The 24891-nt window shown below is 53.3% G+C and overlaps 1 protein-coding gene across 2 annotated transcripts in view; it reads left to right on the forward strand.

The window, feature by feature from the left end:
* Positions 1–24891, forward strand: part of LOXL2 (lysyl oxidase like 2) — a 92081-nt gene that overhangs the window by 39504 nt on the left and 27686 nt on the right. The window contains exons 4-6 of one of the 2 annotated variants that reach the window (XM_045055385.1): positions 10528–10739; positions 17270–17492; positions 21057–21258. In XM_045055385.1, the coding sequence (XP_044911320.1) occupies positions 10528–10739; positions 17270–17492; positions 21057–21258 (637 nt within the window). The remainder of the gene's footprint in view (positions 1–10527; positions 10740–17269; positions 17493–21056; positions 21259–24891) is intronic. The other variant, XM_003984692.5, reaches the window with a different exon arrangement.

A 24891-nucleotide genomic window follows, 5' to 3' on the forward strand; every position in this document is an offset into this window, starting at 1 on the left:
CTGATAAAAGTTATAGGGGACACAAAACTGGGGGGGGGGGAGTTGCTGGAATATGACATGACTGAATGAGATTCAGTAAAACCTCAGTAAGTTGAGATAAAAGGCCCAAACTGTAATATATTCGGGATGAATTTAAGATCCTATAGCAAGGTTCATGGGAAAAAATCAGCCACAGAGTGAAAGCCAGGGAGAGTGACTAGAAAGCCTTGACTATATCTTTAAAATCCCTGAAGGGGACTGGCTGACTGAAGCTTAGTACAAGCCAAGGCTATGATATAGCTGGTAAAAAAGAAAAAAAAAAAAAAAAGTAAACGTACACTGATGCGCTGATGGAATTCTTCCCTTAAACTCTGTTGTTTTGGATCAAGAACCAAGTACAGGGTTCAGTTCTGGGGGCATCTCTTAGCTAGGTCACCCAGGGGACAGGCCAGCAGGATCTGGAAACCATGTCATATGACGAAGTGAAGATACTGTGTCAAGAAAAGAGAGGAGGGGGGACATGTGGGCTCTCTTTAAATATTTGAAATGTTACCATGGAGAAGATGTTGATTTCTTCTAGCCCAGAACCAAGATGGATAAGAAGGTAATGGATGGGATGTAGATTTCAGCTCAGGGTGAAAACTCTGTAACACTTAAGACTACCCCACCCACAGTGGATGGGGCTACCCTGTTAGTAGCAAGCTCCCGGTCACTAGAGTAATTCAGCAGGAACGGGATGACCTCCTGCCAGGAATGTTGCAGCCAGATTCCTACACTGGGAAGGAAGCAGGATGAGGTGATTGCCAAGTTCTAAGATCCCTTGTTAACTCTGCATTTATGAAAATGCACCCAGCCCATGATGGGGGTGCCCACAGCTGACTGCTGGCAATGCACACCATTGTGTGCACTGGTGTCTCTCTCTCTCTTGCTCTCCCCCCCCCCCCCCCCCCACACACACACACAAGGGATGCTGGCTGGTATATGTGCTGGATGCTCTGGCTCTCTCCCTGCCTCTTCTCTGGTCCCCCACAAGCTTGACCTTGAAAGCAAGAGCAGACTTTCTGCTCTCACTCTTCCCTATCAAAGTGTGAGTGCCGAAGGCCCTCCCTTGACTTCCCCAGTTTGGAGTCCATAAATTCAAAAGTGGCCAAGAGTAGAGTGTGGTCAAAGTGAAATGTCTGTTAACGCTCTGTCTGTGTCTTGTGACCCCTGGGGTAAATGACTGACCTAATGAACCTGATGAGGACACCTGCCCCCCCTTCCCACCTCATCTCTTCCCACCCTGCTGTGAAGGGTGTGGTTGGGCTCTACAACATGCATCCTCATTGGCTCCTGGAGGTTGGGACCAGATCACAGACCATTAGAGATGACCCTCACAGGCTCGTGCCATCTCTGGAGTATACTGGAATTCCCCAAGCAGAGAGTGGAAGAAAACTGCGCCTCAGTCTAGACCAAGTTCATCCCACTTTGGGATGCCAGAGGCATGAGTCACTAAGCCCAGGGACCTGGCTGATGAATTTCACTCAATGAGCTAACTGTGTTTCCAGTGGACTCCTACATCTGCTAGGGGCATCCTCAGGGGCTCTTAGATGCTTCATGATTTCCCTTCTAAAGAAGGGGAGAAAGCACACCTCCTTTATATGACTGACCCCACCAAGAGAGAGTTCACAGGTTTGGACCCTGAGCTACCTATTGGCCAGCAGCCAGAACCCTGGGCAAGTCCATTCTCTTTATTACGATGAGCTGGTTGAAATCAGTCCCTTCCAGCTATGACAGTCTGTGACCCAGAGTGGTGATGGTTTCTCCATCAAAATGACATCACATGCACTCACCATTTACAGGGTAGTTTTAAATACTCTGTAGGGGAAAGAAAAATCAGATGATTTCCGCAAAAATACCTGGCAGACTATGAAGTGCTACAGGAGCTTAGCCCCACCACTGGTTCACCAGCCTTGGTTCATTGCATCCAGAAAGTTCACCAGGCGGGGTCTGGGGTCTCGGTTCTCCGGTTTGCTGACACAGACTATACTGTCACATCTTGCTGTGTAGCCTGTTTTAGACCCCGGAGTTCAAGTCAGGACCCCTGAGTTCTGGTCTGGCGGAGCCTGAGAACTGCAGCTGTGTGTGCAGAGTGACTGACCCTTCCTGGGTCTCTGGACACCTCGCTGTAAAACAGCATTCTCACAGGGCAAGGGAGTCTACGGACAGTCCCCAAAACCTTCTCAGAAAGAGGCAAGCAGGAGCAAATCGTGAAATGCAAAATACTGTCGGTTCCAAGCAAATGGATCTTTTTTCAACCTAGAAAACAGAGCCCCAGCTAAACCTCCCAGGATTTCAGAGGCTCTTAAATTGAGAGGCTTCGTTTCCTGTCTGTGGCAGTGGGCAAGTTGGAAAAAGCATTGGATAAGAAGAGATTACGAATCCAGATGCCCTCCTGAGGAAAGCTCTCTACACTGGCTGTGTTGCACATTGCTAAGTCATGTGCTCATAGAAGGGCTCAAGGCTGAGGCCGTGTGTTGTGAGATCAGGGAACATGCGGCTCGTTTCGTTTTCTTCGCCTCCCCACACCACCTTCTTACCTACCCATTTTTTAAAGGCTCTTTTGCCAAGGCAGTTAGGTTACCAGAACTGATTGGGAACCCCCAGGCTGTGAGATTTAGGTGCGGCCTGGCCTCCAAGCCTCAGTTTCTCCTTGTGACAGCAGGCAGCCCCGAGGTCTGGAGAGGCCAACAGAGGGACGAAGAGGACGGGGCTGAGAGAATCTGGTACCCTCACCCTCCACGCTCCCACATCCTTCTGGAAGGGCACTGAGACCTGAAAAAGCTCTTTCTTCTCTTAACCACAGGAGCTGAGGCTGCTGTGAATTCTTAAAATTCCAGGAGTCCAGGTTTTTATTAGTCACACTCAGCTGCCAGAATGCTTCAAGGTTTTCCTCTCAGCCGCAGCCTTATCTCAGCCGCATCTGGGGCCTCTAGGAAGGTCTGAGAACTTTCCAGCCGAAAGTTTTCCCCCTACCTCCCCCTCCACCAGAGAGAGGGTACAACAGGTGACTGAGGAAAGAAAGGGGGTCTGTTCCCATCTCTGTGCAGTGTCAAGGCTGGTGGTCTCTCCAGGCCTAAATCTAGTCCTGCTTCCCTGATGGCCACAGGAGAGTTGGATGGCCTCCTTCTGTGGCAGGAGGAGAAATGGTGGCCAGACTGTCCAGCGAGGGAGTAAAGAGCCATGGTGGAAGCCCACAGCCTCTGAATCCCTAGCCTCGCTGTGTTGTTGAGCTGAGCATCAGATATTGCTGTCCTGGGTTTGTCTCATAGCTCACAGGGAGGTTAGGCAGAGGATGGATGTATAAGGTCCTGTCCGGGGTTAACATTCCATGATTCTGTTTATTGAGTCTCTATGCGGTCAGGGCTTACCAGCGACCACAAGGAGCACACAAGAAGTCATTCCAGGGTGACCTATTTTCCCAACTAAAAGTAGGTCATAGCATCTGGAAAGCAAAAGGGCATTTATGCAGATAACAGAACAAAATATGTGAAATTGTGCACATCCTGACAAACTGAGAACGGGATGCTTGGCCAGGGTGGTGTTCACACAACTTTTTGAAAAGCATAAATACCTTTATCATCCTTTGCCAGGTGACATACGTGAATAAGCCGCATTACAGTTATCTGTTCGATGAAATAAATAAGTAGCATTATAATTTATCTTAGGTGAAATAAATGAATAGACAGCATGTACTCAAACTTTGAACAGTGTAAATTGGGTGGAAAATGTGTGGCAGTTTGGAAAGGGAGAGAATATGGAAGTGATACTATATGGGAGTAGTGGGCAGGAGAACGACTCTCTTTGCCCTGGTTGGGGGATCCATTCTGTACGGGGAGTCCATTGATGTGACTAGAGTGGGGCTGCTGGGGTCCAGCCCGCTTCTGCAATGGACCGGAACCGTTCAGATGAGACTTCAACCATGTCGGAGGGGTCAGTGCCAAGGAATCCCCCCACTCCATTCCCAGGAGGCGGTTAAGACAGTTGGATGCGTTATCTGGTCATGCATTCATTTGATATATTTTAATTGAGCACCAGCCACTGGGAATAAAGAGATTGAAGAAGTGGACAGCTTTGACTTCCTGGAGATTACGGTGGAGTAGTGGAGAAAGACAATTTCACAAATCGTTACTTTGTTACCATGGTGATGATTACTCTGAGGAGCAGCAGGCACCCCAGCTGGGAGTCAGGCCCAGGACTTGGCTGGTCTGCGACCTCAGTCCCCCTGCTGGGTGGGAGGGGCCGGTTGCTGGAACAGGTGTCCTGCCAGCTTCCTGCAGACAGCAGGGCTTGCATTCTCCAAAGAAGCAGTCTCTGTGACCTACCCCGGTGCTTTCAGGTTGGAAAATGAAACACAGAGCATTCGATTTTCCAGCAGCCTTGCGAGGCTCTTGATTTATAGAAGGAGGGCCCAGACAGACTGCAGGTTTTTTCCTCTGGTGGCTCAGAATGACCTCAACTGTCCACGCCACCCACCCCGACTGGTGTCCATCCCATAGAGCTGAGGAGCAGAAGCCACTGCAACGCTTTGTCTCTTCCCTTTCATCCACCTGACCCGGTTGGAAGTCACCGGATAGAGAATGCTACTTCTTATATGGCTCCTTACTCAATGAATTCCTGATTTGATCGAAAGGAGGTACAGTGTAGCCAGACTTTACTACTACTCTCTTACTGTTTACAGATGAAAACATCCAGACGCGTGCTGAGGGTCAGATCAGCTTTTCATTCAGCTCAGTAGCTCCCTTAGCATCGGATTTTGAAAGGACAGGGAAGGTGTTAATAGCCCAGATGACAAGGGAGTGCATGGATAAAGCGTAGACGTTCTGCTTGTCCATTTGTAAGCCACACAGGTATGAAGAGAAGCAAGTACTGCCTAGTTGTTTATTTTGCATTAAACAAAGAATAAAGGCAGTCTTTATTACATTTTTGGCTTGGGAGCTCAGTCTTCAGCTAAGTTGAACTCCTAGCATTTGGATTTTTGAAAATCATAATTGGTTCATTCCAAAAATGTTTGAGGACCCCCTATGTGTCGTGTCTGGCACTAGGAGCCATGGGTAATACAAAAATGAGTAAGGCACAATTCTGCCATTGAGGGACTCACAATTCAAGGAGGTGGCAAAATAGATGCAAAGATAAATACTAATAGTATAAGACAGTTAGCATAAGTCAAGGACTGACTGACTGGCTCAGAAAGCAAATGCCAGGGGAATGAACAGGACGTCAAATCTCTGTGGACCAGATATTTGGGGAAGGGGGCTTCGTGGAGGAGATGGTGGTGCCTCTTTCCTCTTCTGTCGTGAGTGACACCAAGAGACTCGCCTGTCTAGTTGGCCTGTGTGTCCCAGGGCCTCACACGGTGCCTGGGGGGGGTAGCAGCACTCAACAGTCAGTTTTCAGATGCGTGGATGAGACTGTCCCTGAGGTCAGTAGGACTCTGACAGGAGAGAGAAGGAAGAGAGAATTGCAGGGAGGTTCAGCGCCGGGCTTTAAGGAGTGATATCCCTGGCAGTGCGAGAAGGTCACTGGCTGGGAAAAGGGAAGGGGGAGGGTGGTATGGATCAGATCAGGGAGCCGACGGCCTGGGGAGCCACGGGAAGGTTTGGAGCAAGACGTGGACACGCAGTGGGCAAGGTGGATGAGTGTGCTGGTGGCGTGTGTGAGGTGGCCGGGGGCAGCGATTCCCCCTCATGGCCTATGTGAAATGGCAGAATTACAGTGCCTTTCTTTCACTTCCATGGCTCTCGGTGCCACCTGACTGGCAGATGGAGGTGGGAATGGGGTGGTGATGGATGGCCAGAAGGCATCGCTGGGTGGCTAGAGGTGTGAGGAGGGGAAGGTGTGGAAGGTGCGGAAGACAGGTGAAGCTTGTGCCTTGCAAGCTGCAAGGGCAGGAGCCTGACTGGGGGGGGGGGGGGGGGGGGGCGGGGCGGGGGGCGGGCGGGGGGTGGCAGAGGAAAGGTTGAGGGTATCTTGGATGTGTTGGGTGTGAGGTGCTGAGGAAGGTGCCAGGCTGGTGGTTGGGAAAATGGATCTGTATCTTGTTGGGTTTTTTTTTTTTTAAGATTTATTATCATTGTTGTTGCTGTTATCTATTTTTGAGAGAGAGAGGGCACAAGTTAGCAAGGGGCAGAGAGAGAATCTCACGAGGGGCACAGAAAGAGAGAGAGAGAGAGTATGTGGAGCCCAAAGCAGGGCTGTGCTCACCCAGAATGGGGTTCGTGCTCACCGGATGTGGGACTCGAACTCACAAACTGCCAGACCAAGACCTGAGCCAAAGTCAGGTGCTTAACCGACTGAGCCATCCAGGCGCCCCTAGAAGGCCAGTTTTTGAAACAGGTGAAGAAAGCCAGCCGGGGGCTTAGAGAGCAAGATGTAGGAACCCACCAGCAGTGGAAGGACAGGTCTCGCTAAGTGAGCCGAGGTTGTGTGCCATTAACCAGCCGTGCGTCCTAGTTGGGCTGACGGTGTGCTCGTGTATCTTGCCACCGAGGTCCTCCCTCCTCGACACCACTTCCTGGTTGCCTTCTCAGCTGGGAAGGCCTGGGCTGATATTCAGTAACAACTTCTAGAACAGGGAGAAGGAGGATAGTTGGGTGAAGATGGGGCCCTTAAAAGCACGCCTCCTAGGGAGGGGGGCTTTGCCCCTGGTGCCAAGCTTTCCGATCGTGAAGTGCGTCCTTGTAAGGCTTGCTTGCTTGCCTGGCCTCCCCCTCCCCCCCCCCCCCCCCCCCCCCCGTTATCTTTATCTGATGCAATCTTCCACTAGACTTTCAGAATTGGTGATTTTTCCTCATTGGCCATAGCCCCAGACTGTCACATTGTGGAATTTGCATTCACAGATGCTGCAAATGCAAATGTCGTGCAGGCACAATGCTGGGAGTGCTGCCTTGGTGCTCCTCCCCTAGCTTTCTCCCCAGCAGCCCACTGACTGAAGCAGGGCAGGGTCCTGACCTCCCTGCACCTTGATTTTCCCTTTTGGAGGTGGGCGCTGGGGAGGAGAGGAGTTCTGGGTAGGACAAGTCTAGAAGGTTCTGTGCATTCCTTGGAGGAAGGCCTTTTCGGAGATCTGGGTGAACTGTTGTCTCTGGCGAGAGAGACAGCATTCAGACTCGAAGTTTAAAATGTGCCGGCTGTCTTACCAGCTTCTGGGCTATTGGGCTTAATGTATAACCAGCAAGCCTAGAGAGCTCTTTGTTAGAGAAGAAAAACGTGTATATGTTTTAGTGTTTCCAATCTTCTCTTTTCGAGTTGAACTGGGGGGAAAAAATCCTAACGCTTGTGGTTATGGAAGAGATTCCACAGCAGTGAGGTAAGGAGGGAAGTTATGTGTGTATGTGTGTGTTTTCCTACACAGAGGTCTCTGAGCAGCTTATGTGAGCTCGTTAGCTAGCAATGAGCCCTGAATGGGCACCACGAAGGGCTTCCCTGCCGCCCCCTGGCTGGAGTCCACAAGCAGCTGGGAGGCAGCTCTCAGCTCACGTACACACTCGGGTCTGACTCCCAGTTCCTCCCGCAGAGCCTGGGTGGAGGAAGGATTTCGAATGTGCAGGCCCCAGAGGAGCTGAGCCCCTGGCCTTGCCCCAGGGTGGGGCTGGGGGTGTCAACTCGATACCAGGCAATGGACAGGTTGTGGCCGGGAGGGCAGAGAGGCCACCAGTCCAGAGCACAGGCTTGGAGTCAGAACTCAAATGTTCACCCTCGTTTACCTGCTTATTGGCTGTGTGAACTGGCAGAAGTTGCAAAACCTCGCTGAGTTTTCTCATTTTTTCACCTGGAACGGGGGTGTGCCATCAGCCTTCTCCAAGGGTGTCATGGGGGTTGAGTGGGCACAGAGCCTGAACGCATAATGAATTCGTTGCTATTTGGAAATTGAGGGCCCTCGCAGTTTTCATTATTCAGAGAAGAGACAGGGCCCTGCGTTTGGGGCATTGGGAGGAAGCCTGGCAAGGTCCATGGAGGGCAGACACTATCCTTTTTTGAATGAATGAATGAAGCGAATTTGCACCTGATGAAATGAGGGAGAAAAGAAGACATTCCATCTTGAAATTAACAGCCCTGACCCTGACCACTTTTTTAGGCGCTGGAGGGAACGAGTCCCTCTGGACCTTTCCTGCACTGCATAGGTGCACAAACAGATGCACACTCCACACACACACACACACGCACGTGCACACACACTCCACACACGCGCGCACACATGCACACACACACATGCACACGCACACACACACGGAGTTGGTGGAAGAATAAGGTCAAAGACAAGGACCAGGACACCTCGCTCTAGCATTTTCTCTTCTCCAAGCCTCGTTTCCCACATCCTGAGTCCACCTGCCCCCTCCCTCCCACAGCTGTCATACTTCTGCAGAAGACATGCCAGGCTGCATCAAGACGAGGCCATGTGGGTCTGCTGCGTCCCCTGTCCCACGGTTGGAGCTTGGATGCCTAGGGTCACATTGGACTTCTCCCCTTAGTGAGCTTGCGTTGCTGCCCCATGGCAAGGGGGGAGTGGGGAGGGAAGGATCTGTGAATTTAGTGAAGTCAGGCCCAGCCTGCCGCCCCGTAGCATCACAGGGCCGGTGCCACAGTGGTAACTTTCCTTCTGGGCATTACGCATTACACACTGGAATTCAGCCCTGCCTCCAGAAGGGGAAAGGGGCAGGAGGGGGCTGACCCACAGGCTGGTCCAGAGCTCAGGCCCTTTCTTGGCTTGCCCCTGTCCACGTGTCTTGGTGGCACAGGTCCTGTGGCCTGAATGGAGGCTGTAAAGGATCCAGGATCCAAGCTGGCAAACATAATCCTGCCCCTGGCGCTTTCCTTCCTCTCTGCATGGAAAGGAACTAGGGCCAAATGCCATCGCTCCCGGCCCACATACTTTCCACTGCCTTGCTGGACTGCAGAAACAGGGCCTGGCTGTGCACTCTGCAGCCAGGGTGAGGAGACATGAATCCCCGGGCACCCAAATAATGGTTCTGTTCAACCTCATGGTTCATTTGCATCCTGACTGGACAGGGGCTCGGGCACTCAGGTTGCCAGGATCTTCCCTCCCAGCACCCCTGCCCAGCCCCACCCCTCTCCCCCGCTGGCCCAGCTCAGGGAGCTCCCCACACTGCACTCCCTGCCCCTAGGTGGTTCTTGGGAGATCAGTGGACTCAAACAGTTTTCTTATCAGATAAACAAGATAGAGTTGTAGAGCACTTCATTCTATTGTTTGAGGATTAAGTAAGAGAATGTACCTAAAACGCTCCTTGTGGGGCTCACACACGAGTCTGTTACTGTTATGTTGCAGTTCATCATATCTGAGTATGGATTTGGGGCTGGGGACAGTGAGGAGGCTGGAGGCATAGGTGGAATCAGTCGTGACCGGCCGTGGGCACCTCACTAAGTTAATCAGGCATTACTATATAGTTAAGGGACAAGATCGCTGTGTTTTAGAAGGAGCTCTGGTGGCTGCCCTGTGGCAGATAGAAGAGGGAGATGGAGACAGGGACCCAGGGAGCCTTGCAAGAGCCAGTGGTGGTGCCATTGGGCAGGGGCAGAGAGAGGAGGGGCTGGAACTGAGAGATTTAGGGAGGGAGCTCCCCTAGTGTTTGGGGGAAGATTGGGTGAGCACAGGTATCACTAACTCCAGGTAGCCCCCCATTTCTCTCATCCAGTTTGGCCTCTCGAGGCCCTCTGTCCTTCTACCAAATTCCTGGACCTCTGGGGTAGGCTTGGGGCAGGGTCATTGCCACTCAGTGTTAGGGTGTGGGGAGGAGAGCCCGCAGTGCAGTGAGGCAGGAGCCCCCCATGCCCAGCCTTTTCCACTTCCTCCTGTCGGGGTCCTGCCTCTTTCATCACTTCCACAGAAAGATGGATGGGGGTGGGGGTGGAAATGGAGGCAAGGAGTGGGCTTTCGGAGGGCCTCAACTCATTTGGAATCTTTCCTTCCATAGCCCGGTGGTTGTGTCCGTCCCTACCTCCCTGTTGGGCAGGCCTGGGGCCCTGCACCTAGCTTCTCCTTCCCCTCTTCTCTCCACGCCATCCCCCTTCTCTCCTGGGATTTTCTCACTGAGGAAGGCCGACCCCCAGGGGCGAGGTAGCGTGCAAGATGGCACCGCCAGCCTCAGGACGGCTGAGGCTCATCTGCCTGACCCGTTTCAGTTTTACTGAAAGATTAATGGGGAGATACACACACACACAAAACCGACACGCATGTGCGCACAGACATGCTTTGGAGTAAAATACAAAATCCAAATTATTTTTAATATAGAACCGGAAAATTCAAAAAACACATTTTCTCTTCACTTATTCTGAGAACCCCCAGGAGAGGGCTGGGGCGCAGTGCTCTCTGGGCTCTTTGTAGCACGTAGGAGAAGCCGCCGGGGTCCTGGGGCTCCTCTCCACCTGCTCCCGAGCACCCCTCCGCCCCCCGATGTGCAGGGCCTGAGGGCAGAGGCAGGCTGGTACAGTCACCTCTCTGGGGCAGACCCGGCAGGTAACCCCCCTCCGTCTGTGCCTCCTTCTTCCCAGAACCTGAACATCCAGGTGGAGGACATCCGGATCCGAGCCATCCTGGGCACCTACCGCAGGCGCACCCCCGTGACAGAGGGCTACGTGGAGGTGAAGGACGGCAAGACGTGGAAGCAGATATGTGACAAGCACTGGACAGCCAAGAATTCCCGTGTGGTCTGCGGCATGTTTGGCTTCCCTGGGGAGAAGACGTACAACACCAAAGTGTACAAGTAAGGGGACTGCTCCAGCCTGGGCTTCCCGGGCCCTTGCCCTGCCGGGTTAAGAGTCAGCTCTTACCAAGCACCCCCAGCATAGGAGAAGTCCTCCCGCCCTATGTCATGGCGGGGGCCGCCAGTGTCCCTCCAGCAAGCCTGCCCTTGAGGAACTCCCGCTCCTGTGGGAGACAGACCCCCAAATGAATGATGAAAGTAGGGCGAGGGAAGGGTTAGGGCAGAGGCAAAGGGCAAGATGCCGCAGCCCACAAAAATCCCACCTCTCAGTGCAGACAGCCAGCTCAGTGACCCCAGGGCCTGAGCAAGAACAATAATACCCCGGCCGGACGGGGCAAGGGCAGTGCCAACTTAAGAAATGGTTACTTTTCCTCAGCGAAAGATTATTCTGAGAAATCTGGAACTTTCCGCAACTGTCAGGAAATTGAAAAACGGTTGGATTCGATTCAGTTACACCAATCCCAGTTAAACCTCACCTGTTATGGTTTCCAAAGTTGGCACGTCCCAGGGGGCCAGGGGGTAGATGGGGGATCCGAGGGGAATCCAGTGAAGGGGTTGGGCCCTGTGACAAGCTGGCCGCTGGGGGACCTCGGTTGGTAGCGGGATCTTCTTATCTCCTCTTATTAATGATAATGACAGTCTGTTTCTGAGTGCCTGCCCCGTGCCAGGCTCTGCCCCTTGTCATCGAGTTCTCACAGCACTAGGAAGTAGGAGTCTGCTTCAGAGTTGAGGCAAAGAAGTCAGAGAGAAATTGTAGAACCAGGATCCAAACACAGGCCTCCAGCTCCAGGGTCTATACTCCTGGAGAGAGTGTAGGCTCACAACACCACGTCTTTCCTTTCAAACCAGGGACAGGGAACTTCGGAGTCAGGAGACCGGGCTCCAAGCCCAGCTCGTCCTCCAGATCCTTGGGTCAGTTCAGGCTGCATCCCTCCTTGGGTTTGGCGTGGCCGCCTTTGGTTAGAGCCCCCAGTCCACCACAGGGGTGAGTGCTGGCGTCAGGGCAGGCTCACAACACCCCTGGGGGTGATCTTAGTGGCCATTCCCTCCCCCAGCCGTCCCAGACATGGCCCAGACCTTCCTGGTTGCACAGGGCAGCTGGGAGGTGGCGTGGTCTCAGCCCTCGGAGTCTTTGGACAACTCCCGCCAGCTGGCCGGCTCCTTCCCTGGGGACACCTTCTCAGCTTTTCCGACCCAAGTGAGCCAAGAAAAGCAAACCCCTCCCCTGGCTGGCCCCACCAGAGCCCCCAGCCTAGTGGCAGGTCTGAGCCCAGTCCTAGGAAGGGGAAGGCTGCCACCAGCTCAAGACCAGGCAGAACGTGCCTTGTTCAGATGGCATTTGAAAGCCATCTCCCCAACTGCGGGCAGTCCTGCGTCCTCTTCCTGCTTTCGAGGAGGGGTCTCAGATCTGTTTTGGCAGCTGCACCCTGGGTGATCCTCTCATGGGCTGGGTTGGAAACCCTCTCCTTGCTCCTCCCACTCCCGTGTCTGTGGCTGTGCTTTCTTTTCAAACGGGGACAGGAAAAGGCTCTGAGGGCTGGGAGGCATCCAAGGTGTTGGTGGTGGATGGTGTTCTTGGCCAAGTTGGGAGATAATTGAACGACGCTGCTGAAAACCAGCTCCGACTCCTGACCTCTAGCTGGAGATGCTATGGGGGAGCGGGAGGACGGGCGCTAAAACAGCCTAGGGTTGTTTTATATTAGACTCAGCTGACAGGCCCCAAAAGAGGAGGACACACTGGGAAGCTTCTGCCTCAGTGGTGCTGTTAGGGGCTGTGATGGCAGCCGGCTGGAGGAAGTGATGAGATGGGACTCCCAGGGCATGGCTTCAGCCCTTACTCGGTCCAAGCCCTTAGTCTGCATGGAAAGAGACACAGGCCTGAAGGGCGGGGGACTCGGAGGTCACAGAACCCACCTGCGGAGCCTGCAGGGGAGTCCAGTTGTGTCCTCCACACTGCTGCTACCTCAGCCCCAGCTCTGCTCCGCCTGGCTACAGGGCACAGGTCCCCGCCACGGGCTGGCTGTTGAGTCTGGGAGGTGACGCAGGGCTGGCCTGGGGCCAGGGTGTCTGGGAGCCGTGCTCAGAGCCTACGGACAGCAGGGGCCTGGGGACCTAGTGTCCCTGAATCTGTGACTTCCAGTAGCATCTTTCCCCAACTCCCTTTCGCCCTTCCCACAGCCTGTCGCTGCTGTCGCTGACAGCCCCCCCCCGCCCCACTGCCTCCCAGGGAGGGCTTTCACCCTTAGGAAGGAAGCATTTTCAAAGGGATTCTGTCTAGGGTGGGTATCTCCTGGTATCCACCAGGTCCAAAGGGGCCCTGCAGCCTTAGACGTTCACCAGAGCAATGCCCGAGGCCTCTCCACCCTTAACTCTGCTAACCGGCATATCCGGTGGCTACTCGGAGGCCTCACCCCCACAGGGTCGCGGAGTGACCCTCCAGATCCTTGGGTCAGATCCTTGTGACAGGTGAGTGGAGTCAGCTTCCCCACCAGGGGCTGCTTTTCCATGAGCTGCATTCTGCTGTGCCCTGGGGAGCCATGGATGCTCCTTGATGCTAATGATGCCGAAGCTTCAGGGCCCCTTCCTTGGGGCCAGGGGCGTATTGTGGTCATTTTTTTTCTTCAAGCAGGATCCCGAGGTTGACACCGGTTTATTGATGTGAGCTAACTAAGCAGAGATTCTGCGTCTAATGTCGCATCTCAGGCGTTAGGAAGAGCTATCGTGATTTGGTTGGTTGGCTGACACGGGGACCAAAATGTGGCCCCACCGGGAGTGACATGCAAATGCCCGATCTCCTTGGCTCCACGTAGAGGACGGGATTCCAAGGCTGAAGACTGGATGTTGGAGTAGATCTGTCATCTGAGACCTCACCCAGCCTGGGAGGGTCTGAAAGATGCACTTTCCCCGTGAGTGAGGAATAAATTTATGAGGGAAACCCTGGCGTTCTTAAGAGCTCCCCGGTAGCTCTTCTCTGTAAGCCATCCCTCATTCTAAAAGCAGGAGGTGGTGACTGGATCCCAGGGCAACAGCACTCAAGCCTCCCAAGGCCAGGTGGGCGTGGTTCCCGAAAGAAAAGCAGAATCAGAGCAGTAATCGAAACAGTTTGACTCCTGCACAGCCAGGGCATGGCCTGGTTGATCATGATGTTCCCAGAAGCGAAATGGATAGGAGGTCTACTAAGTTCTTACTCATTCTTTTTTTTTTTTTTAAGTTTATTTATTTTGAGAGAGAAAGAGGGATAAAGAGAGAGCAAGAGAGGGGCGGCGGGGGGGGGGGCGGGGGGTCGGGTAGAGAGAATCCCAAGCAGGCAGCAGACTCTGTTAGCGCAGAGCCTGACGCGTGGCTCAACCTCACCATCTGTGAGATCATGACCTGAGCCACAATCAAGAGCTGGACGCTTAACCGACTGAGCCACCCAGGCGCCCCCCAAATTCTTTATGAACAGAAAATCTAGGTCAAGAGAACAAAAATCTAATCATATAAACAGAGGGTCATGCCCCTCGATCAATTCCCAGACTTGAGCCAGCTTACAGACCCAGAACCCTTTGAGTAAAGGGCAGGCTGGGTCCCCTTGAGGAAGGACCCCACCCAGTACACTGCCAAAAATTTACACCATTAATCAATTTCCCAGGCTTCCCCAAAGGGACTGATGGCCTTTCACCAAGATAGCTGTGCACTGGGGAAGATGAAATAATCAGAACTTTTGGGCACGACTGGACACAGGCTCTGAAATGACACTGATTCTGGGAGACTCAAAGATCACCATGGCCCTCCAGTCAGAGTAGGGCCTTAAGTGGGTCAGGAGATCAATGGGGTTTTAGCCTGGGCCCATCTCACGGTGGGCCCAGTGGGTCCCTGAACCCATCCTGTGGTTGTTTCCCTAATTCTGGAATTCATCATTGGAATAGACATACACAGTAGCTGGCAGAAGCCCAACAAAATCTGGCTTCTCCCTTGGCTGGGGAAGAGCCAGTAGAACTTTTCATTTTTAATGTTTTATTTACTTTTGAGAGAGAGCACGAGCAGGGGAGGTATGGAGAGGGGGACAGAGGATCCAAGGCAGGCTCTGCACTGACAGCACAGCGCCCCATGCGGGGCTCGAACTCATGAACCGTGAGATCACGACCTGAGCTGAAGCTGGATGCTCAACCAACTGAGCCACCCAGGCGCCCCCCAAATTCTTTATGAATAGAAAATCTAGGTCAAGAGAACAAAAATCTAATCATATAAACAGAGAGTCATGCCCCTCAACCCATTCCCAGACCTGAGCCTTTTCAGGACTTTTCATTTGTAACTGCATCGGCCCAGCTAAGCATTCGTCCCACTACCCTGCCATAGGCTAGACACCTCTTTCTCAAGCAGGCTTCCCCCTTGGCCCAAAGCTGCATCTCATTTCAGTTGCCCTCCAGTCACTGGGCCTGGAGCAGGCTGTCCACCCATCATCCACCAGCGCCTCATATCTGCACCCCCTGGGCCTGGCCCTGGTGAATCATGGTGGGGGGACGCTGCCGGCATCGTGGAAGCCTGTGGAGGGCCACGGTGCATTCCCGTGAGCTGATGTAAGAGGGAAGCAGGGCTGTCTGGGAAAGGCAGGAGCAGTTATGTGTTTGCTATGGTGCTTCAGTCTATATTAAGAACTCAGTACATCTGTTTGTGGGCGAGGGCAGTGTTCACTGAAAGCTGGAAGCAGAAGGAGGTTCCAAGCCAGTGGGGTCTGGCCAGCCCTTGTGCAGCTGATAGCCCCCGAGTGTGTTCTCTCGCCCAATGTTGGGGGGTGGGTCATGAGGAACAAGCTGTCCACCGCCCCCAAATGTGTTCTCCAGTCCGAGGTGGTGGTGGGGGGAACAAGCTGGAGGTTGTTTCCGAGTGCAGGGCCTTGTATCCAGGAAGTGGGGAGGGGCAGTTTTTCTCGGAATTACTAACAGTCCTCCTGTGTAGTTCTCCACTCTAGGCTATGCAGCGATGTTGAGCACACCTCCTGAATTTTCCAGGATAGTCCTTTTTTCAAAGATTCTGTGTCATGGTGCCCACAGGGACACCAGAGTTGTTACCAGTGAAATTTTTAGTTAGGAAAAGATTCTGGTTTGGGGTGCTTGGGTGACAGCTCAGAGCCTGGAGCCTGCTTCAGTTTCTGTGTCTCCCTCTCTCTCTGCCCCTCCCCAGATCGTGCTCTGTCTCTCTCTCAAAAATAAATAAACTTAAAAAAAAATTTTTTTTTAAAGCAAGAAAATATTGGTGGTGTCTGTAGGGTTTTACCTTTCTCTATGTTCATATCCCATTCACTCTGAGACAGAAACTTCCAGGCCTGCTAACGCAGCAGAAACAGGGCCCCATTTCTGCCCCATCCTGGGCCAGCCTGCCCTGGGAGGCCCTTGCATTGGGCAACTGGCAGCGATGCAGTCTGGCTCTCTCTGGCATCTCGCAGGTTCTGCCAAGCAGGGACAAGCACACAGACCCCAGAGAGCTGGGCCGGCGTGAGAGGACGGTCCTCCCTGCCCTCCTCCTCCGTAAATCCCACCCTTATTCAAAGCCTGGCTCAAACCCTGCTCCTCATTGAAATTGTGTGTCATCATTGCAACCACAGGGAACCCTCCTTTCTGTTTCTCCTTTAATATAGTTGTTATTTATTTTACAAACACATATGAAGCCCTTCCTGTGCACTGTTTTAATTGCCTCACCAGCATTCACTCATTTACCTTTCCTAACAATCATATAAAGTAAATCCCGTTGCTACTTCTGATTTGGAGATGGGGAAACTGAGGCACGGTAACCTTTCTGCTAACCCATTCATTACCTATTGGTTGGTTATTGTTTTAGAAAACACTGTGACTCGCCTCAATCCTTATGCTGCCTTCCAGAAATACATAAAAAGGAATCCTTTACATGTAATACAGGTTAAGAGTTCCCTGGAATACAGGCTATGCTATGGAGATAGCCTCAGCCTCACTGACTCCTGGGTGAACATTTGGTAAGGTCTGTGGCCGAGTTTCATGACCATTATAATTCCCAAGCAAATTTTACTTTGATTCAGCCCACGGGCTGCTTTAAGACTGTTCTCGTTGCTTCTCATTGGATTTGGATTTACCCCTTTAATCTTGCCTATCGTTGGGAGAGAGTTTAACATTCAACTTGTTCTGCTATTGACACAGGCAAGGAGCAACAATGAATCATGTTGAAATTATCTGAAGGGTTTGGGTGAGGGACCATCTGGTTTGCCTGAGACTGTGGGTTTCCTGAAGTCCCTTCTCTCCTAGAATATAAGCTGCCTAGGGGAAGGAGGCAACGTCTGTCCTTCCAGGTCCTGCTCCCCAGTGCCCAGCATGGTGCCCCGCATGTCCAAGGTGCTCATTGGGTGCATACCAACTCAGTGGGGCTGAGCTCTAGATGCAGGGACCAGGCACATTCCGTTCCACTACTAGACTCCAAGAAGCCAGCACCGTGGCCGGCCCGGTGCCCGACACCCAGTCACAGAAGGAATGAGGGGTGGTGGCCGTGGTGCCCTGGTCACCTGCCCCTCTCACCCTCTGCAGAATGTTTGCCGCCCGGAAGAAGCAACGCTACTGGCCATTCTCCATGGACTGCACAGGCACGGAGGCCCACATCTCCAGCTGCAAGCTGGGTCCTCAGGTGTTGCTAGACCCCGTGAAGAATGTCACCTGTGAGAATGGGCTGCCGGCTGTGGTGAGTTGTGTGCCTGGCCAGGTCTTCAACCCCGACGGGCCCTCGAGATTCCGGAAAGCCTACAAGCCAGAGGTGAGGATGCGTGCAGCGGGGGGTCTGGCCACTTGACACGTGGATAGGGTGGAGGGTGGCATTTGAGGGAGCAAGCAGGGGCTCTCAGGAGGGAATGAGGAGAGCCAGCCCTGATTCAGACCACTCCCCTGCAGGGCAGGAATGTAGTGGGACACCTGTCAGGACTGGCCACACCAACAGATGCCACCTCTAGAGGGTGACAAGCAGCTGGGCCCCAGCCCCCAGTCATCAGCACCCACATCTGGCCCTTCACCATTGCTCCTCCACTCTGAGATCACAGTCCCCTCTGTGGAGGCCACACACCAAGGAGGAGAGAGCACCTCATTACCCACGGTCACAGGCTCTGTGTGCTGTCTGCTGGCCCCACACAAAAGGCGGGGGTGGGGGGTCCTGCTCCGTTCCCAGAGGAGAACAGTGTTCTAGAGTTGTTGGAAAGTCAGTATGATTCTCGAAAGCGCATGGAATCAGCCACAAATGTTTCCAAACGTATTTTGGTTTGTTCTGCAAGAGAAAGGACAAAAATTTTTTAAAGCCTTCACCAAGACAGAAAATGAAAACCTGTCATTCCCATGTCTGTGTCACCTGTACCCATCGGTCATGTTCTATGTTTGTAAGTCAGCAGCACCTCTGTGTGCACGTGCACGTGAGTGCGCTCCGGACATGTTGATGCACGTCTGCTCACATAAATAGCACCCCCGTTTCCACTGTGTGATTTCTTAGGACAAGTGAACCGACCCAACCATGGCGGGTTTGACGCAGCCTCTGAAAAAGAGAAAGTGCATTATTCTCTCTTCCCTGAAAATCATTAAGAGGAGATTCGTTTTTCTTTTTCCTACCCTTCCTTTTTCCTATATCCAAGGGTCTCTGTGATGTGCATGTTCTGGAAACTGCTCATATGGGGCTGGTGGATGGGAATAGCACAGGGAGGAGAAGAGGGAGGGGTAGGAATGGTGGCTGATCGTTTATCAGGGAATGGTTCCCTGAGCCAGACAAAACCTCGACACTCACCTGGGCAGAGGTGAGTTCCAAGTCAGCTCTGACCACATCAGGGGGAAGAGGAGGGAGACAGGCCATGATGGGGGCAGATGGTGTGGGCACCAGGTGGTGGTGCGGGAGGGACGGCCTCATGCTGTGTCTCCTTCCCTCTCCTTGTCTCTCCCGCCTTTCCCCTCTGCCCTCTGTAGTCTCTCCTCCCCATCAACATCTAAAGACCTGCTTGGAAAGGGGGTGATGGCGCTCATCCTAAGGAAAAGAGAACCCCGGGCAGGAGTGATATAAACCACGTTGGGTGCCCCCTCCCAGGCTGGGGGGTGGTGTGTTTGGACAAAAGAAAAAGCCTTCAAAGAAAGGACTGAAATGAACGCTGTGAGCCCAGCCAAGGGCATGGGAACTATTTGGAGTACCTTCCTGACTCTTCCAGCAGGCGGCCGTCCCTGCCCCCTTGGTCCCCACAGGGGCCTCCAAAGGGGACAGACCTACTGCAGGGCGCATACGTGCAGCCAGGTGACAGAGGTGCACCTGGACGGTGCCGGCCCCCCTGCAGCCCCCGCACACCCTCCCTTGCCCCCCTTCCAGCCCACCGCCACGTGATTTGATCGCCACATCCTTCCTACAGCCTCAGCCTGGCCCACGGCGCTTTCCTTATGTGTCATCCAGAATACCAGACCCTACTGTTTTGGAATTCCTCTCGCTGTGTGGTTTAAAGCAAAGGAATCAAATTCATACCAAATGAATTAAAAAAAAAAAAAAGAGAGAGAGAGAGCAAATGAGCCTTACATCACATTTTCCCTTGGTTGCTTGCTTTCCTCCAGGGCCAGCTGACTGTGTGGCCACTGCCAGCCTGGCACGGGGTTATTTGGCCCTCTGCCTCCATTAAGCTTGGTCTTGGATGGTCTGCTCCCTAATAAATGATCAGCCACCTTTCCTACCCCTCCCTCTCCTCTTCGCATGTTCTATTCCCACCCACCAGCCCCTCTGAGCCATCTCCAGAACGTGGAAATCACAGCTTCCTGTGCTGGACAGCTTGGGCACGGGGTGGGGGAGGGGAGAGGCCGCGGCTCAACCGCAAAGCAAACGGGCTGCAGCCAGCAGTTGTTTTGAGTTTGTTTTCTAAAGCTAGAACAAAGGTTCCTGAAGCCAGTGGGTGTTTTGCACGCACCCCTGTCCCTCTTTTCTTCTCCCCCTAGTGGCAGGGTCAGAGCCGTCCTACAAACCCGAGTGCTGTCACTGCACGGTGTCCTGCCGTGGCAGCCACGAGGCGCAGTCAGTGGGGGAGAGCAGTGTGGCCGAGTGGGAACCTCGGCTGGAGGATGGTGACACGGGTTCCCTTCTGATGCCTCGGCCCTCAAGGTGGCCGGCGTACGTGAATGCTGACAAACAGCACCTCCAGCCAGGCCGGGCCCTTGGTGGGTGGGTAAAAGTTGTGGTCTGAGGACCACGTAGGCTGGAGGGGAGCAGTGACTCTGGTCTGATCCACCATACATAGAATGGCTGCAGGGCACCCCACCCCCTCTGTGTTGAATCAAATCAGCATCGGTGAGAACTCAGAGCCTCGAAGCCTCTGAGCCCCCATGCCAGCACTCACATGCTCAGGCGTGCACACACACACACACACACAGGCATGCACGCACATGCACACACATCCACACATGGGCACAGAAGTTGATGCAGACCAGCGTGTGTGGGCAGATGGAGTCAGGTGCTCCAGCTCCCATCTGGTAAAATGTGATCCAGTGGGATCAAAACGCTGGTGCAGGGTGGGTCTTACTCTTGTGCAATGAAATAAACCCTGTAAGGTGATTGGGCTTCCAGGCTCTCCCTGAGCACTTGGGGGCATTTAAACCATAGCCACTCATCGTCTCTGAGTACCTGGTGGGGCCGCATCTTCTGAAGAGTTGGGCTGATTTGGAATTGGAGTAGAATCGCGGGGGCAGGGAAGCAGGAGCAGTGGCCGGGCACTAACGTAGCCCCTGGACACGGGGCAGCCTTAGCCAGCACAATGGCTGTCCTCTAAGTCATGGCCTTCTTGGTTAGGCCCATGCTATAGCTCCCTGTCTCCCCCCTCCTGCTTCTCATCTACCTGCAGAGCGGGATTGTTGGAGTGTAACCTGTTCAGTGCCCTGAAGTCCCCCACAGGGCTAGACCATAGCGCTCTATCAGAAACAGGGTGGAATTATGATCCATCTGGAATCTGCCAAGTCTGGGGCAGGAGCTCCTCTCCGTAGCTCTAAAGCTTGAGGTTCTGGAGGGAGGGGGTGCAGGGAGGTACTGATGGTAAGGCCCCTGAGCCAAGCATGGGTTGGGGTGACTGATGAGGGTCCCAGTGGGCTCCTCGACAGTCCAGGACAAAAGCTCCAGGGGAGGACCGCAAAGCAAGTTTGCAGCACAGCCAACGTGCAGAGGGGGCATGTGCACACCTCCCACCCTGTGCACATGCACACGCACAAATCCAGCCCCGTTTCAGCTCCTGGCCGAGGCACCTGTGTTTGGGGTGGGGCGGCTGGGGAGGGAGGGGAGCGGGCAGTGACGGCCTGCCGAGTGGGCATCAGCTTTTGCACTCAGCAGGACCGTGTGTCCCTTCAGCAACCCCTGGTGCGGTTGAGAGGTGGTGCCAACATCGGAGAGGGCCGAGTGGAGGTGCTCAAGAACGGAGAATGGGGAACCGTCTGTGACGACAAGTGGGACCTGGTGTCTGCCAGCGTGGTCTGCAGAGAGCTGGGCTTTGGGAGTGCCAAAGAGGCCATCGCTGGCTCCCAGCTGGGGCAAGGTAAGGAATGGGGCAGGGGACGGGGGGCGTTCTGTGGCCTCTCTTCACCGAGAGCATGGCGCGGGGAGCCCAACCCAGGGGCGCTGGCCTTGGGCCTTTCGGGGTCTTCTTGCTGTGCCCCCTCCCACTCGCCGCTGCCGCTCTGTTAGAGAATCCCTGGCCGCTCCCCCAGCAGTCAGAGCTGGAACAGCCTTAGGGAACACTGAGTCCCCCACTGTATGAATTTGGAAGCTGAGGCCCAGAGAAGGGAGTGAATAACCAAGATGAGACAACAAATTAGCAGCCAGTGAATACTCTAACGGGGGTCTCCCGGCTCCTAACCCGGTGCTCCCCACTGTCCCACCGAGAATGCTGGAATTCTCAAGGCCTTCCTCCAGGACAGGACCTCGGAATTCCTCAGGCTGTGGACCACCCCAGACACAAAAGAGTCCCAAAAGTCATCTTTCTTTCCCACTCTGGTGCGGCCCCACAAACATTCTCTCCCCGCCACCAGAAACTGGGAACAGGATGCCCGTCTCTGGATGACACACGACGCTAATGAGAAGGAGCCTGGTTTTCATTAAGTGTCCTGAGCAGATCTTTCATTTAAGCAAGACCAAAAGTGTAAGAAGCTTTCAAGCTGGTCGTTCCGTTGAGAGCACCGAGGCAAACATGGCATGAGAACATGACAGATAGCTTCCTTTTCTGGCAAGGAGGGTGGGGCGTCCCGTCCTGTGGGGAGAGGATGTTTCCATACTGCCGGACGTAAGGCCATCACCCCACAGAAAGGAATGTGGTGAGGTCATCGGTCACATTGGAGGAAGTAATAGCCCAGTGGACTGGAGAGAGAGTCCCGGAATCATAGATGGCACTGCTGAAGGGGACCTCAGTGCATCTGGTCCAACAGACGAGGCCTCAGGTGCTGGAGCACAAGCTTGCAGTCATCCCCATAGTTAGTGGTGGAGAAAATCTAAAACCCAAGTCTTTAGCTCGCTCATATTTGGGCTTCTCCCTGTGTGCCCACCTTGGCCCAGTCCTGCTCACGTTCGGAACACCTCTCTACCCCCATTCTGCAATCCCCTGCAGTTTCCTGGGCATGCCCTGAAGGTTAGGGGTCTAGGCTGGACTCTAACCTTGCATCGTGCCATCTGGAAGCCTCAGTTATACCACACGACAGTCCTCCTCCCCTGGTCATGATGAGCTCTTTGGAGTTCCTTTGGATCTCGAATATTCCCACAGTCCGTTTTACTGATTGGCTGATGTGTCGGTGTGTGTTTCCCCAAGGCCTACTGTACAAAGACCACTCACCCTGAGGAATAAATAAGCACTGGATGACATAAGCATTCCATTTATCATGGGCGTGGGCTGTTGACCTAGTTATTTCCCTGCCCAGAGCAGCCGATGGTTTCCAAGGACCTGCAGAACTCTGGAGAGAGAGACAGTTGGCATTTTCGGTGCTGTCCTGGAAAGAACCACTGGATGATTTATTATCTCCTGCCACTCTGGGCAGATCAACTCTGCTAGGCAGAAGGGGGAAAGTCCACATTCAGTGTCAAGTCACAGAGCAGACAGGCTCAGTTCCGTTCTGGCTCTGGCTGGTGGGCCAAGTGACCACACCCAGAGTGAGGGTGTGAAAGGCAAGGACGGGGAGGCAGGCGATCTCAGTCCTCGTCCTGGGCCTGCTACCTACTTTCTCCGTGACCTTGAGTAAACTCCAGGTCCTCAGATTCTTCACTGGATTCACATTCGAGGGTTTATCTGGCTCCTGCCTCCTGTGGGTTCCCTGAGACCTGCTCTTCTCACCGGGATGGATGTTAGGTCAGAGTCAGGCACTGTGCTGTGTGTTCTGTGACCCCCTGCACATATCTGGGCTCCAGCTGTCTGTTTCCACAACCACCTCCCTCCATGACCAAGTGCTGCAAGAGAGGAGGGCCTGTGTTCTTCGTGCTAAGTGTTGCCAGCTTATAGTGCCCTGGGATATTCATTTTATGAAGAATGAATGAATCAGTGAGTGAATGAATGAATGAGTTCTAGTTGCATAAGTAGGGTCAGCTGAATGAACACCTGGTGAAGCAGTTTTAACACTCTAGACCCTAGCTGTCCAATACAAATACAACGTGAGCCACATAAGTAATTTTGAATTTTCTAGTAGCCTTGTAAAAACAAATAAAAAGAAACAGGTGAAATTAATTTCAATAATATATTTTCCTTAATCGAATCTATCCCCCAAATTATGATTTCCACATGTAATCAGAATGAATGCTGTTAATGAGATAGTGTACGTTTCGTGTACCAAGTCTTTGAAATCTAGGGTGTGTTTTATACGTGGAGCACATTCCAGTCTGGACTGGCCACATTCCAAGCGCTCAGTGTGGCCAGTGGCAGCCCTAGAGCAGTGGCTTTAAAACCCTTTTGCCTGAAATCCCCGAGCAGAAATGCCATGCATATAAAGCCGAAACAGAAGTTTCCAGAAATGATGCTTACCTCTCTAACATGCAAAACACTACGCTACGTCCTGTTGTATTCTACCGTGCTCTTAGAAGTGTGATTGTCACCGGCAAAGTTGATTCTGGGTCTAGAGTCCGTGACATCGCTCCAAGACGTTGGGCTTCTCCCTAGTACCCTGCTTCCCCCGGCCTGTGGCCACCTGGGACAGCGTTTATACATGGGGGAAGAGCAGGGCTAAGGTGGACGTGGAGAAGCCATCGTGAGGAGGAACAATTCAGGGGTCAGTCCAGAACCAGGAGTAGGTGAGTGCTGGAAGTCAGGATGCAAGTGAAGTCCAGGTCCACAAAACGAGCCAAGAGCCCACAGGCAGCACTGGGCATGCTCAGCTGTACACTGGGCGAGGGTGTATCTAAGTTCGGCTGGAAGGACACAACCAGTTGTTAGTCGGAGTCTAAAGCATGGTAGGCTCTTGCATAAACCTCTCCTCTCCTGGCCAGTCCAGTAGGTCAGTGATTCATAAGCATTCGTTGTTTGGGCTGGGCCCTGGAATGGAGAATTCGTTAATTCCACAAACATTTATGGTAATGGCTTCTGCTCCCCAGGAGCTCCCGTCAAGTGGGGGAAATTAGAAATAACCTCAATCAAAGGTAAACCTGTACTAATAGAGAGGTGATGAGATGTAAGGGAAATACTGAGAACATTTACCATTTCCTGAGCCCCTGGCCCACCCCGCCAGATAGATTTTATTATTGCCTTTTATGATGAGGGAGGCGAGACTCAGAAAGCTCCCGTCACTTCCCGAGGAGGAGACGCAGCCCGACTGCTGGCCCATCACCTCACCAGCGAGGTGTAAAAGAAAATGCCACGGGCGGGGGCGAGGTCGTGTCCAGCTGAGCCCGGGAGGAGGAAGGATCTGAAGTGTTCCTTGGAGGCAGGCCTCTACCTAGGTCAGCTCTTTAAGAGGAGCAGGGCTTCCAGGAGGCAGAGGGAGCACCCCAGCAGCCTTCCTCTCCCGTCCAGCACATGGGGTTCTCTCTCCTCACGTGCCTCGGAAACAGAGCGAGATCCTGCGGTGGGGTCAGGCTGCCTGGTGTGAGTGCTGGCGCCTCCATCAGGTCCCCGGTTCCCTCATTTTACCGAGTTGCCGTGATGATTGAGTGCGTTCATATATGCAACGTGTGTAGGACAGAACCCTAGTAAGCGCTC

This window comes from Felis catus, chromosome B1 (assembly GCF_018350175.1).
Source record: "Felis catus isolate Fca126 chromosome B1, F.catus_Fca126_mat1.0, whole genome shotgun sequence".
In the NCBI taxonomy this organism is placed as follows: domain Eukaryota; kingdom Metazoa; phylum Chordata; class Mammalia; order Carnivora; family Felidae; genus Felis; species Felis catus.